Genomic DNA, 15,287 nt, shown 5'->3' on the forward strand with positions numbered 1-15,287 from the left:
TGCTTCGTTATGCAAGTCTGACTCGGGTCTTATTGGCCCGCTTGTTTTGGTACACTAAATTGCCCAGAAACTTTCAGGACATGAGCCCACAAAAACTTTGGTATATTGTAATATTTTATTGAGGTATTATGGATTAAAAGTCTTCGCTGATGTTCGTTGATGCATTTGTGAAGGTTGCCTGGCAAAGTTATGCACTTGCGCACCAGTGTATCTTGACAACAATATACCCCGCAAAACACAGATCAGTCGGTAAAGCGTTGAGCCAGATAAGCTCAAGGTCGAGAGTTCAAACCTCACCGGGGTCAGATTTCGGTTTGTTTGAAAAAAGTGACTGATCCAGCTGGGCTGAATGCATGGACTTCGAAGCCTGTAAACCCAAAAATCTCGATACGATAGCTGTGATCGTTAAGTAGGGGCCAGAGCAGTGGGGCGATCTTGCCAATTATGCTATTGCATGAAATATTGATTCGTTGTATATAATGATAGCAATATAGTTTTACACTGCTGCATTTACATATATTTTCTTGAAAATTTACCTCTCATTTATATTTATCTTAAGTGGGATTGCTGCATACGTCCATTTCGAAGGATGCGATTTGATACAATCACAGAAAATCGAAAAATGGGATTACATGGTTTCGTTTGCTTTGCACTTAAAATATTTAAAAATTATAAAATTAAGAAAGTAAAAAATCTGCTTTTCAAAATGTTAGTGAAACATTTTTTAGATAGGTTTCGTCTGATGTCAAGGCTGTTAGCTCTATGGTTCTACAGGTTTTCGAATTGAATCGTAGAGTAATCTTGGGTTTAGAGATAACACTTTATACCAGATTCATCATTTCTATGGTCGATGTGATCTTTCAATGATTGGATTAAAGTGCAAGCCAAGATTCTGAAAAGACACAAAAGGTTACTTTCTTCCCATACTTGATTAGAATAACAAGAGCAAACGAATACCAAATCGTCACCATTCTGAACAGGTACGCCCTCAAAGGGAAACCGATGCTCAAAAAAAAAAAAATATTTTTTGTCGATCATTTTAAACCAGAACCGAATTTACTCATGGAGCTTCCTTGGAAAATATATATAAGTGATAAGTTTGGCAAAATGTACAATTGCAATTGGTGTGATGCGCATGGCGAACACAGATACAAACAATCCATATACTGTACATTGTATTTCCGGTAATGTTTGTGCGTTTTCTTGAACGTTTATAACCACTGGAATAAAACCTGCAGTTTCGTGCCAGCAAGTTCAATTAATTCACAGGTTTGCCAACAGCATGTTAGTTCATAAAGGCATTCTTCACCTTATTATCCTTCAACTCACGGGTTGTCCTTGAAAAAAGAATGTAATCGACAAAATAAAAAAGTAATTTAAAATATCTTCTCCATTTTCGGCAACCTTTGCTTGCAGGCGATGTTGACAGCGTGAAGAAGCAGCAGCCTTCAGCGCATTTATCACCAACGCTTCTTTCTCCTATCATCTCCCGACGAACCTGTCACGCTCCATCGCATACTTCTTTGGTTGATAACAACGATATAACCCGTGCAAGTTTTCGGACAAAAGATTCTGGCACAACAGTTCCATGCATAAAATTTTCACAAGTTTTTCAGCCGCCACCCGATCTGGTGTGTGTGTGTTTAAACACCCAGGTCAAAACCCCAACCCTGTCGCAATACGATGCAATGCTTCTAAACATTTCTCTTTCCTGCAAAATGTAGGGGATACTCAACATTTGGAAACAAATTAATTGCAGAATATTTCTGCAGTAGCCTAAATAGTCTTTTATGCACCCAAAAGTAGGTACGGATACATTTGCAGCCATGCATGGAATCATGCCTCATTTCACAAGCGGAATCAGACAGAACGGTATAAAGTTGTTGGTACAAACAGTTGTCAGTAAGTTGTTATGCGTGCGTTGACTACAGGTAAAGTTGAGGAATAACTGGACGGTAGGTTGCTTGTATTCACAAAACTGTGAAATAGTTGTTTTTTTTATAGCGTATCTGCATAAAAAGGGTCAACAAACAAACATAGAGCACTTTATCGAAAATATATAAATATTTTTGATATCTCTTCTCAAACTAATTCAATATTCTGAGAATAAAGAAACTGATCCTGTTGTTAACATTGTCATGATTCATGTACGAAAAACGTTTCGGCAAGAACTTATCATCAGTATCAACATGTCGTCACTACCTGTGCAAGCCTTATCTGTGACGTCAGTCAGGACAGATCCATATAATGTTAGAGCAGTGGTTCTCAAAGTGGGCGCCAGCGCCACCCTGGGGACGTTTGCAATCGTACGGGAGGCGCTGGAGACCAAATGGGTGATTGGGGGGAGGCGCTAGGTGACAGGGCAAATTTTCTCTTATAGCTTAAGTCAGTGTTTCCCAACCGGTGGTACGTGTACTATTAGTAGTACGCGACCGCATTCCAGGTGGTACGTGAGCACCTTTCCGTAATTTGCTGGTATAGTTCGAATTAAAAAAATCGTAACTGGTTTCAAAATTTTCGATAGTTCATCCCCTAGGTTACTTTGTAACACTTAATTAAGTGGTACACTAGGAAATTGTTTTATTTCCAAGTGGTACGCAACCACAAAAATGTTGGGAATCACTGGCCCAAATGATTCAGTCCATTCTTTGTATAATTTATGCTACTTCAAAAAGGGCCTTTCTGAACTAGAAGTTATTGATTCTGACGTCACAACGAATTTTATGTATGTCACGATGTGTCATCAATCAACGCTAAATAATCGCTATTCGAAAATGAGAATTTTCGGTGGTATGGTTTACTTGTTTTTAATTAGAGTTTGGTATTGAAATATTAGAAATTAGACGAAATTGGTGTCGTTCCACCAACCTCACCCATCGCATTAATTGACGAGCAACAAATAAACTTCTTATGTTTTTTGTCTGGTCTGTTGGGCGTTGTTAAATGACTAAGGTGTTTTGGGGGACGGAATTATAAACAAATCCATAAATAGTGTTTTAAATTCAATATTATTTTAAATTTCTTGACGCAGTATGTGGTCACGGTAAGTTTGCAGCTGACTAAGATCAATGTTTCACAACAATATAGTTGGGTGCTCATGCACACCTTCTCTGCAAAGTCGTGTTGTTCAATGTGTGCTTACGGCGAGTTTTAGAGCATAACCGCAAGTTTGGGTCGAAAGGTAAGCCTTCCCCCTTGTCTGTGTTGAAGGCAAACAGCAGCAGACATCAAACAAATAAGATTATCTGCAGGAGAATATTTGGAACAGAACAACAAAATTGCAACGGATTGGTAAATTTGAATTAACTATTCTACAACTTTATATGCAGTATTATCTGTCTGCCAGGCAAACATTACATTTTCTGAAAAAATCCGTTGCATTGACCAACACGTGTTTCTGAGAGAAGTTGATTAATGGCTGCAAAAATTACCTTCGGAGCTCTGGATATTATTATATTTGTCGGTAAGCGTCTTTGACAGTAAGTATGTTTGGTCCAAATTGCCAATTTTTACGTACGGGTTGCTGATGTTTTGTCACAATTTTTTAATCTTTATTAAGTTTCGACTCGATTGTTTTTGAAAACGCTCGAAAATCACGAAACTAAGTTCACGACATGCTGAGGATTCAATAAAAAGCAGATATGAAAAATACGAATTTTTAGTCACGCTCGTGCTTTCTGCCGCCATCGGAATCTTTTTCGCGGTAAAAGATCGACGAAAGAAAAATGTTGAAAACTATTTTTACGGAGGCAAGAAGATGTCACCGGTATAAGTTCATCCATATTCTTTATGTGCCAAGAAACCGTCGAAAATACAATTTATTGCAGATTCCGATCGGTCTTTCCATCTCTGTAAGTTTCATTTCTGCCTTAACCATCATCGGGTTTCCTTCGGAAGCCTACCTGTTTGGAATGGTGACGATTTGGTATTCGTTTACTCTTATTCTACCGACATTCGTTGCCTGCGTCTACTACATTCCTCTGATTCATCGTCTTCGACTCAACACCAGTTATCAGGTTCTCTACTTGAGAAATTACTTAAAACCATGAGTTGGCTCAAAACTACCTGAGAATCTTAATAGTTTTGTCTTTCAGTATCTAGGCTTGCGCTTTCATCCAATCATCAGAAAGATCGTCTCGGCCACAGAAGCCGTTAATGCAGTAAGTAATAATTTTGTCAAATTACTTCCGTGTTTAAAACATATTGTGTTGTTAGGAAAAGACATTTTTCTTGATAAACGTGTTGTCTTTGCAGATAGTTTACGTGGGAGTGATAGTGTATCTTCCCGCCCTTGCTCTTAGTGCTGTGACACCGATTTCTATTGCAATGAGCATAATCATGACAAGTGTGATCTGCACTATGTACACGACACTTGTAAGTTATGTCAAATATAGCCTAGCTTCCTTACAAGCAAAGATGTTAAGGCTGTGCTATAACAGGTGCAAAAAATGAATGAAACATGCAATCATAATGTTAAAATGTTAAGACGGTATAATAGATTAGATATTTCTTAAACTAGCAAATGGATTTTAAGGTTGTATTCATGAATTTCCTACATTATACGCAAGTACCAAATATTGCCAGGGCGGACTTAAGGCAGTTGTATGGACAGATACCTTACAAGCTGCCATAATGTTTATCGGTTCACTTTCGGTTCTTATACAAAGCACAATCATGGTTGGAGGGCCTGCGAAAGTATGGGAAGCTATTGAGAGAAGTGGAAGAAACAACATATGGACGTATGTACATATGAATTAGGTTGCTTCTAGTGCAACGCATGAACATGTTAAGCACAAAAAGTGAAATGTATTTTCATGGAACAGGATAAAAAAAATTTAATTGCGTTTCGATTATAATTGAATCAGCTGGTATTCTTTTTTTGCGTGCATTAGGCTGTTTTTGCTAAGTTAGACGTTGTTTTTAAACATTGAGCCTGCAGCTAAAAACCTGATGATACTTTTACACATAAATAGAAACACTATTTCAGGTTTGACTTGGATCCAACGATTCGAATAACCTTTTGGACAATCTTGGTTGGAATGAGCATCGAACAAACTACAACAGGATGCGTGAATCAGTCGATTTGCCAACGCTACTTATCTTGTAAATCTGTCAAAGACGCACGCATGTAAGTCACTGTTGGTTTTTGTCACGGTCTGATTCTCTCCAATGGCCGTATTTTGTTCACAGCTGTTTTAGTGACGCAAAGTTTTAAGTGACTGCAAACTAGAATCTCGGGTAAAACACTAATTATAACTAATGCCCTTTTGCAGTGCTGCCTTCACCGCTATTTTCCCGAAGATCATCATTACGATGTTATCGGTCTTTTGCGGGTGTGTTGCGTACGCCTACTTTGAAAGTTGTGATCCCATAAAATCTAAGCAGATCGAAAAATCGGATCAAATGATTCCTTACCTTGCACTTGAGTCATTTCGTGATCTTAACGGGATGTCTGGATTCTTCGTTGCAGCTGCATACAGTGCCACGTTGAGGTAGCGACAAGCTTTTCTTTCTCACTCATTGGCAAGAAACTTTAAGCGGATATTATAATTTAGGTCGAAACAGTGGCTTTTTGTCTGCAGCTTACACAATTCACATTATAATTGTTTAAAACTTATTACAGTTCGTTTTCATCTGGAATCAACGCAGTGGGCTCTATGTTTCTCGAGGATTTCATCATTCCGTTAAGGCCGCATATGACTCACACAAGACAACTGGTTCTCAGCAAGTTAACAGGTAAATTTCTACAAGAATGTGAAAGCACGTAAAGCTACGATCAGTTTGTTACTTTTGCAGCACTGGTCTTAGGGGTTTTAGTGGCAACCATTGCTTTCCTGGCTACGTTAAGTCCGCGCACAACTGTGACCATCATATTCTCAGTACGCGGGGCGTTAGGTGGACCTATGCTGGGAATCTTCACACTTGGAATTTTTGTACCCTGGTGCAACGCAAAGGTAGGTTAGGTCTATCTCTCATACTTGTTAAACTGTTGGCGAATTTGATGGAAGTTTGTAATTGAACTTTTTACGAAAGTTTTGTGAACAAGTTTACACATTTATCGCAAAACTGGAACGAACTGTTTTCTTCATTTGAATAATCGCAAAATTTAACTTTTTTATATTTATTTTGTGAATCGTCACAGGGCGCCTTAGCTGGACAAGCCGTCGGTACTGGGTTTACTCTCTGGTTAGCTGTCGGAAGTTTGATCAACGGAACAGACCCGGAGTCGCTACGCATGCTTCCTACTTCTACTGATAATTGCACGGTGGCGGAGGTTACCAACTACAGTGGCGAGTACAACAACATTTCGACCAATAGTTACATGACGTCAACCACATGGAATAAATTTGCAACCCCATCTACCACCCCAATTGAATTGTAAGTTTATCAGAGAAATCGATTAAAAGCTTTACTCACTGGCAAATGTTTTTGAATACAGAGTGGAAAAGAGTTACAATCCAATCCAAGCAATGTCGTTCATGTACTACTCACCCGTCGGGTTTATTGTTACGGTAACTGTTGGGATTCTAGTTTCTGCTTGCACAGGTTCGATAGTACGAAGTGAGTTTTCGTATTAAACATACTAAAACAAGTTTCCATTGTAGGTTTTAAAGATCCGAAGGAGATGGACCCAAAGTTATTTCTTCCCGTTGTTGAAAACCCCCTTTTCCCAAAGTCAGTTGTGAGATTTTTCCGATTTGGAGTTCCGCCACTTGTTGAAGAGAGAAAGGATGAAAACGTCGAGGAAAATATACCTTTACATTCATGTGACGATTTTCAGAAAGAACACGACACTATTGCTTCTTATAACCGTGAAAGTGCTCCGACTGATAATATATAGAGCATATGTTGATAGTACTTGTGCATATGATTGATTCAATTGTTCACATTTGGAAAACATAAATTGACGTGAAAAATTTTTCCGCAGTAGAACGCGTTGTTTACGACCTGAATTGTAATGCGTTTACAGACGAATGTGACATGTGTTAGTTAAAGTTATAATAAGAATGGTTAAGGTTATTGTTATCGTTTTTTTACTGTTTGCAAAAGGAATAAGATGCGTTGTTAGTTACTTCATTTGAAGTGTCATATAGGTATAGGTTGAAGAAAACTATTATGCTTGTTTCGTCGAAACCTAATTCTATTTCATTTTGCGTGCGGTGCTTTACGTTTGTAGACTCCATTTATTCTGCTGATGTTTGTGTGTGTTAGGCAAAGGTATGACGACAACCAATTTATAATATACAGCTACCGATTGCTTTGCATATATTATTCCGTCATAAAGAAATGATAAAAATATATCCCCAATTGATTTGTATTTTTGTCTATTTGTAAGCTTTATGGTTTTTCACATAAAACGGGTTAAAACATTCAGGCGTATTCTACCATAAAACCTGACATTATGCTGATAGGAGTTCTAACGAACGACAAGAATAAATCCGTTATCTTGATTTCATCATGTACTCGGTACATAAGAAACGCTTTACCTACATGACGTTGTTTTTTATTGTGCGTTATCTTTTTGAATGTGTAAAATGTACACTATTGCAGGTTTTATTCATTGCTTTCTTCCATTTTAAAGCCCTGCCAGAATTTGTCAAAAAATTAACTTTTCAAAACATGCACAAAAACAATTTAACCCATGGATTTATTCATTTAGCAAAATTGCTTCGAATATTGAATCACATAGGAGGGCAAAGTTATGTGATGGTAGCAAGCAACTGTCTCTTCTCCGTCAGTGAGCTTGTAGCTATAAATATGTGAAGTAAATAACTTCAGCATTAACAACAGTTAATTTGACTCTTTTACCGTCTTTGTTTTGTTCTGATATTTTTGTTTCTCCTTCTTTGTACTTTCCTTTATTGGGACATGAGTTCGTTTCCGAGGACGTTCGTAACAGTAATAACATACGAGGTAAATATGACTGCTGCTGTTAAAACAACAAATGAGATGTGGGACATGCTGTCAGCACCCAAGTTTTGCTATACATTAAACCGCCCAGCAAACTCCCAGCTCCATAACCTGCAGAATCAATTAGTAGTGCAAGGGAGTACTATATCCAAGTTTTACTGAATAGAAGATCGTGCCACTGGATTTAACGTACTTTACTTCCCTTCTTGAAAAACCCAGAACGAGACACATGTTTTATATGTTCGACAAGGCACAATTTATTGTAGCTCTGCATTAAAAGTGCGCAATAAATATAAACAATTATCCTAGGTAAAGGTATTTTGACTTATAAACCAGCATGTATTAATCAGAAGCATTTATGTTCCACACATCCATTTACCTATTGCCTATAGGATGGCGTTAATCACTCCCATGCTAGTTGCTCTAAGTTCAGGGGTTGTGGTGTCACCGATGAAATGACATATTTCTATCCAGGTGACCGCCCATGAAAGCCCACGAATTGCTTTTGAGGCCACAAGGTGCCACGCTTGTGTAGCGGCGGTGTAAAAAAATATGTAGAGCTGTATTCATATTTTAAATTTTGTTTGTTTAAATCGATAAACGGTTGTAATGTTATTTTTGAGATGATGTGAGATGACGTTTTCGACCACAAACAAAAGTAGCATTGAACCCCACCACGCGAATATTAGTGACAATAATCTAAAACCGCAAGGTGGTGCTATTCACAAATAAATAACACATTTTTGGGATTTGAACCCAGGAAAAAAGTTAAAAACTACAGTTGGCTAATCGATCGAAGATCTTTTTTTTCAAACATAAAGAACTGAACTGTATCGGGATTTTCGCACATAGGATAACCTAAGTTTAAATCCCTGTGGGTTAAAAAATGAAACAATAACTCTTTGGCTTAGGATTTATGCTCAAAACTCACAACGCCACCAAAATCGTCTTTACTTTAAGGTCAGTAAAACGAGCTTTCTCGTCCGTTTCCGCTTGTAGAGTTAATGAACTTCAGAGCAAAGGGCAAATGGAATGTACAACACGTTACCACACAACTCTAACTCGGCCCAGCAATCTGTATGACATGAAATTATAGTACCTTAAGGAATTTCAAGGGGCGTGTGGAGGTTGCAGACGTTAATAAAGCATGGAATCGACTCGAAATAGGGTTTGTAAGCCCGTATGTGTATTTGTGCTTATAGCCATGACCTGAACGCACGCCAAGGGAGTAGCAAAACTAAATCGAGCATGGCCGCTGCTCAAAATGACTATATTCTTACCAGACTATCCACAAATATAAGTGTCCTCAGACAAAATGTAAGAGTGGGCTGTGCAGATTCTTAAGATCATAGTCAAATGTACGACCTCATTTGTGTGGACAAACACAAAAATATCGTTCTGCTAAAAGCACCGCGTGGTCAGTTCAACTACAATTACAACATGCCTTAATGTTTACAAAGAAACGAAGTAGTTGGCCCTTTTTAACAGAAAGCAATTAAGCAAAACGTTCCAACCTTAAACTGATTCTCGAGGAATTTCTGCCCAAACTTTTTCAAACAAAGTTTTTCAGTGATGTCCGATTTTTTATTGATATGTAAAGCATTATATTGTTCTGTTATGTATCTTGTGACATTAACAAAATCATGTTGTATGTTCATGTTGAACGTCGAGGGTAGGATTTTGTCAAACATTATCAATAATGACGTTCATATCGTGTGTAGCGCACTATTCCTATAGATTTATTGTAACCTTATTGGCAGTTACAATAACAATAATACAACAACATGTCTGCATATTACTGCAACACATGTATGATTTTATTTGTCCACATTTTGGACCACCTAGAGTTCCATTATTCTCCTTAGTTTGTCACTCTATTTGCGTCCGTTCAGGTCAGTGCTAAACACATTCGGGCTCACAAACCCGATTTCGAGCCGAGGCCATGCTTGATCAACGTCTGGAACCACAAAAACGCAGCTGCAATTCCCTGAAACTGCATTCAGAGTTTTGAACCAACTTGTCTCGAAGTAACCAAGCAAAACTCTTTGTATTTCTCGCAAATGCACAACGATGGTAATTGTGTCATGTGCTAAAAGCTTTTTATGAATATGATAAACAACAAATGGAACTGTACAATAACAAAGATATCAGCTAAATTGCATTGCGATAAGTTAATTTTCAGTAAAGTGTGAGTTTCAGTAATTTCCGTGTGTTGCGACGAGCATTAAGGTCATGGTCAAATGCAAATATACGCACGTCACGTCTTCAACCACATACACAACACGCCTCCCAAATTTGACATTTTTGCCCAACACAGTTTTGAGCCCAACTTTTCTGCAAGCAACCAAACAAAGCAGTGTACTTTGTAGATCCGTATCAATTGTTTTTCCCATCTTTTAATCGCAGCTGAAGGCTTTTTATCAACAATTTGAACAATAAATGAAATACCACGTTAGCAAATATACTCGACATTCAATTTTATCATGATGGCATTTTGTTTTGCCGTAACTGTTGATAAAAAGCGGTAAAAAAAACACATTTCACGTTGTTTAGGCAAAAACACGATAAAACAGCATGAAATGCCGTTGCAAAATCAAAATCTTGCCGACAAGAGCACATTGTCAGCATTTTATTGAAACTTATTTTTTATTTTTGTGGTGATAACAATTTCTTTGATATTGGATAGTGAAGTCGGCTTATATTTCAAGAAGTATCGGTTTTTTTTTTAGTTTAAGAATATGTTTTCGTTTCTGGTTCGCATTCAGCTCGCGTTCAGCTTGCGTTCAGATCACGGTCGACTGCCAACTTGAGCTGACAAACCTAAATACGCCTTGTCACGCGATCAGGTCAGGACTAAATGCACAAACTTGTCTGGAAGTATCCAAGCAAAACTCTTTGTATTTGTCGCAAATGCACAAGGATGGTAATTGTGTCATATGGTTTTGCTCCACCGCTCAATCGAGTCTAAACGATTTTATTAAAATAAAAAACAATAAATAGAACTGTACAATAACAAAGATAACGGCAGAAATGCATTGGGATAAGTTAATTTTTTCGGTAAAAGCTTATTTGGCCAATAGGTTTATTATCATTAATTGACCTTTAATAACATTGTATTTACCACAGTAAGGGTAAATTTATTGCGGCTTCATTTCTATTGTTTGTTTTTTAGAATTGAATTAAACAAAACTATATGTCAACATTTATTAGGTTCCTTGTAAAAGACGATTCTGGATTTTCTTACTTGTTTTCCATTCCATTTGACGCGCGCGTGTAGGTCATGGTCAAATGCTGCATGACAACTAACCTGTTTTATTTAGCTGATTTTTTGAATGTTTACATGTAAATCTTTTGTTCTAAACACCCTTTGCGGTTTAACATAATGCATGCATACACATGTATTATTCCCAGGCGTTAAAAACAATATTCTTCATTTGCTGCAAGAAACTTTCAAGGGACAATAGTGTGAGTTTCAGTGAATTTGTATCGGTTTACTGCCGTGCGTTTCAACTGGCATTTTGGTCATGGTCAAATGCAAAAATACACACGTCACGTCTGCGACCACACATACTACAACAAATAAAACAACACGTTAACAAAGATTCTCGACATTCAATTTCATCACAATGACATTTTGTTATGTTAAAATTGTTGATAAATAGCGACAAAAAAAATACATTTCACGCTGTTTGTCAATGAAAGCACATAGTCAGCATTTTATTGAAACATATGTTTTATTTTAGTGGTAATTACAATTTCTTTGATATTGGACAGTGCAGTCGGATTATGTTTCAAGCAGCATCAGGTTTCACCTTTTCATTTTATTTCCCTTTTTTTTTAGAAAAGTATTGAATCTTGAAGTTTTTTTTCACGTAATAGTTCTTGCAACCCCTTGTATTAATAAATTATGTACTTCCAGAAAGAAACTGATTTCGTACCGCAACGTATTCAAGTAATTTGTATCATTCATCTACACTAAAGTTGATGGGAAATGAGTGTCGTTTTCCAGAGCAATATTATTTAAATAATCACAAATAAATAAGTCTTCTAATAGTCATGGTGATTGGTTTACGCATAGTTGTTCATTGTGAATAACATTAACAAATAAAACATAACACGTGATAATTTACTGTGTGGTGATATAGGACAGTACCAACTGAATTAATTCGTTTACAAAGCTCGACTCTTTTATTCGCCTTTATGGGCTACTAGCCATGAGGGGTTGACTCTATTGGTGCGCATCAACACGCCTTATTGCATGTTTACGCCACTGCCTTTTACCTCATTTCATGTTTAAAACTAGAGCCTAGAGTGTATTTCTTTCTCAGGCGAGATACCGAGGGGTTGTCGCGCCTCTCGCAGTTTTTAGTGTTAGTTTCTGTTGAAGAATTTTATGGTGTTTCATCGTCGATACCTTGTCTGGCAGTCTGATAATTGTTCAAAACGTTACACTGGATTTTTACTTTTTTATCAAGTTTCTTATTTTAAGATAGAATTTAACGATATCAATACAGCCACCGTTAGTATTTCTTTTTTTAATTATAGCTTGATCCTAACGCTAATTGCCGACCAATATTTTTTAGTTCAAAAAATGGAAAGCAAATCCAATAAAGCCCTAATTGTGTTGCTGTTGTTTGGACTGTGGTTATGCTCCAATGGCCAATATAGTAGTAAAATAAATCGCCAAAAACGGAGTGAAGAAAATGTTTTACCTCCCCTACCCGGATTCAACAGCAACATGGAAAATCGCCAAAAACGGAGTGAAGAAAATGTTTTACCTCCCCTACCCGGATTCAACAGCAACATGGAAAATCGCCAAAAACGGAGTGAAGAAAATGTTTTACCTCCCCTACCCGGATTCAACAGCAACATGGAAAATCGCCAAAAACGGAGTGAAGAACATATTTTACCTCCCCTACCCGGATTCAACAGCAACATGGAAAATCGCCAAAAACGGAGTGAAGAACATGTTTTACCTCCCCAACCCGGATTCAACAGCAACATGGAAAATCGCCAAAAACGGAGTGAAGAAAATGTTTTACCTCCCCTACCCGGATTCAACAGCAACATGGAAAATCGCCAAAAACGGAGTGAAGAACATGTTTTACCTCCCCTACCCGGATTCAACAGCAACATGGAAAATCGCCAAAAACGGAGTGAAGAACATGTTTTACCTCCCCTACCCGGATTCAACAGCAACATGGAAAATCGCCAAAAACGGAGTGAAGAAAATGTTTTACCTCCCCTACCCGGATTCAACAGCAACATGGAAAATCGCCAAAAACGGAGTGAAGAAAATGTTTTACCTCCCCTACCCGGATTCAACAACAACATGGAAAATCGCCAAAAACGGAGTGAAGAAAATGTTTTACCTCCCCTACCCGGATTCAACAGCAACATGGAAAATCGCCAAAAACGGAGTGAAGAACATGTTTTACCTCCCCTACCCGGATTCAACAGCAACATGGAAAATTGCCAAAAACGGAGTGAAGAACATGTTTTACCTCCCCTACCCGGATTCAACAACAACATGGAAAATCGCCAAAAACGGAGTGAAGAAAATGTTTTACCTCCCCTACCCGGATTCAAAAGCAACATGGAAAATCGCCAAAAACGGAGTGAAGAAAATGTTTTACCTCCCCTACCCGGATTCAACAGCAACATGGAAAATCGCCAAAAACGGAGTGAAGAAAATGTTTTACCTCCCCTACCCGGATTCAACAGCAACATGGAAAATCGCCAAAAACGGAGTGAAGAAAATGTTTTACCTCCCCTACCCGGATTCAACAGCAACATGGAAAATCGCCAAAAACGGAGTGAAGAACATGTTTTACCTCCCCTACCCGGATTCAACAGCAACATGGAAAATCGCCAAAAACGGAGTGAAGAACATGTTTTACCTCCCCTACCCGGATTCAACAGCAACATGGAAAATCGCCAAAAACGGAGTGAAGAAAATGTTTTACCTCCCCTACCCGGATTCAACAGCAACATGGAAAATCGCCAAAAACGGAGTGAAGAAAATGTTTTACCTCCCCTACCCGGATTCAACAACAACATGGAAAATCGCCAAAAACGGAGTGAAGAAAATGTTTTACCTTCCCTACCCGGATTCAACAGCAACATGGAAAATCGCCAAAAACGGAGTGAAGAACATGTTTTACCTCCCCTACCCGGATTCAACAGCAACATGGAAAATTGCCAAAAACGGAGTGAAGAACATGTTTTACCTCCCCTACCCGGATTCAACAACAACATGGAAAATCGCCAAAAACGGAGTGAAGAAAATGTTTTACCTCCCCTACCCGGATTCAACAGCAACATGGAAAATCGCCAAAAACGGAGTGAAGAACATGTTTTACCTCCCCTACCCGGATTCAACAGCAACATGGAAAATCGCCAAAAACGGAGTGAAGAAAATGTTTTACCTCCCCTACCCGGATTCAACAGCAACATGGAAAATCGCCAAAAACGGAGTGAAGAAAATGTTTTACCTCCCCTACCCGGATTCAACAGCAACATGGAAAATCGCCAAAAACGGAGTGAAGAACATGTTTTACCTCCCCTACCCGGATTCAACAACAACATGGAAAATCGCCAAAAACGGAGTGAAGAACATGTTTTACCTCCCCTACCCAGATTCAACAACAACATGGAAAATCGCCAAAAACGGAGTGAAGAAAATGTTTTACCTCCCCTACCCGGATTCAACAGCAACATGGAAAATCGCCAAAAACGGAGTGAAGAACATGTTTTACCTCCCCTACCCGGATTCAACAACAACATGGAAAATCGCCAAAAACGGAGTGAAGAAAATGTTTTACCTCCCCTACCCGGATTCAACAGCAACATGGAAAATCGCCAAAAACGGAGTGAAGAAAATGTTTTACCTCCCCTACCCGGATTCAACAGCAACATGGAAAATCGCCAAAAACGGAGTGAAGAACATGTTTTACCTCCCCTACCCGGATTCAACAACAACATGGAAAATCGCCAAAAACGGAGTGAAGAAAATGTTTTACCTCCCCTACCCGGATTCAACAACAGCATGGAAAATCGCCAAAAACGGAGTGAAGAAAATGTTTTACCTCCCCTACCCGGATTCAACAGCAACATGGAAAATCGCCAAAAACGGAGTGAAGAAAATGTTTTACCTCCCCTACCCGGATTCAACAGCAACATGGAAAATCGCCAAAAACGGAGTGAAGAAAATGTTTTACCTCCCCTACCCGGATTCAACAGCAACATGGAAAATCGCCAAAAACGGAGTGAAGAAAATGTTTTACCTCCCCTACCCGGATTCAACAGCAACATGGAAAATCGCCAAAAACGGAGTGAAGAAAATGTTTTACCTCCCCTACCCGGATTCAACAGCA

At 38.5% G+C, this 15,287-nt stretch overlaps 1 protein-coding gene across 2 annotated transcripts; it reads left to right on the forward strand.

Annotated features, from left to right (window-relative positions):
• Positions 1 to 3,035: 3,035 nt before the first annotated feature.
• Positions 3,036 to 7,839, forward strand: LOC145898700 (sodium-coupled monocarboxylate transporter 1-like). Of its 2 annotated transcripts, XM_082987269.1 has the most exons (14): positions 3,036 to 3,291; positions 3,347 to 3,463; positions 3,663 to 3,766; positions 3,828 to 4,016; positions 4,095 to 4,160; positions 4,255 to 4,374; positions 4,585 to 4,739; positions 4,988 to 5,128; positions 5,274 to 5,492; positions 5,624 to 5,736; positions 5,797 to 5,954; positions 6,143 to 6,378; positions 6,440 to 6,546; positions 6,606 to 7,839. In XM_082987269.1, exons 2-14 carry the CDS (start codon positions 3,415 to 3,417, stop codon positions 6,839 to 6,841), a joined length of 1,893 nt encoding a protein of 630 aa, XP_082843395.1. In that variant the 5' UTR covers positions 3,036 to 3,291; positions 3,347 to 3,414; the 3' UTR covers positions 6,842 to 7,839. The 2 variants fall into 2 exon arrangements, with proteins under 2 accessions (XP_082843395.1, XP_082843394.1); XM_082987268.1 differs by having other exon boundaries at positions 3,036 to 3,463.
• The last annotated feature ends 7,448 nt before the right edge of the window (positions 7,840 to 15,287 follow it).

Source organism: Ascidia mentula, chromosome 4 (assembly GCF_947561715.1).
Source record: "Ascidia mentula chromosome 4, kaAscMent1.1, whole genome shotgun sequence".
Taxonomy (NCBI): Eukaryota; Metazoa; Chordata; class Ascidiacea; order Phlebobranchia; family Ascidiidae; genus Ascidia; species Ascidia mentula.

What these genes read in the sequence shown, in the direction of transcription:
- LOC145898700 (XM_082987268.1), top strand. Translation starts at nt 3,415, where the DNA reads ATGGCTGCAAAAATTACCTTCGGAGCTCTGGATATTATTATATTTGTC. An exon ending in GAGGCAAGAAGATGTCACCG is followed by an intron (nt 3,767 to 3,827) that starts GTATAAGTTCAT and finishes AATTTATTGCAG; the next exon opens with ATTCCGATCGGTCTTTCCAT. An exon ending in GCATACAGTGCCACGTTGAG is followed by an intron (nt 5,493 to 5,623) that starts GTAGCGACAAGC and finishes AACTTATTACAG; the next exon opens with TTCGTTTTCATCTGGAATCA.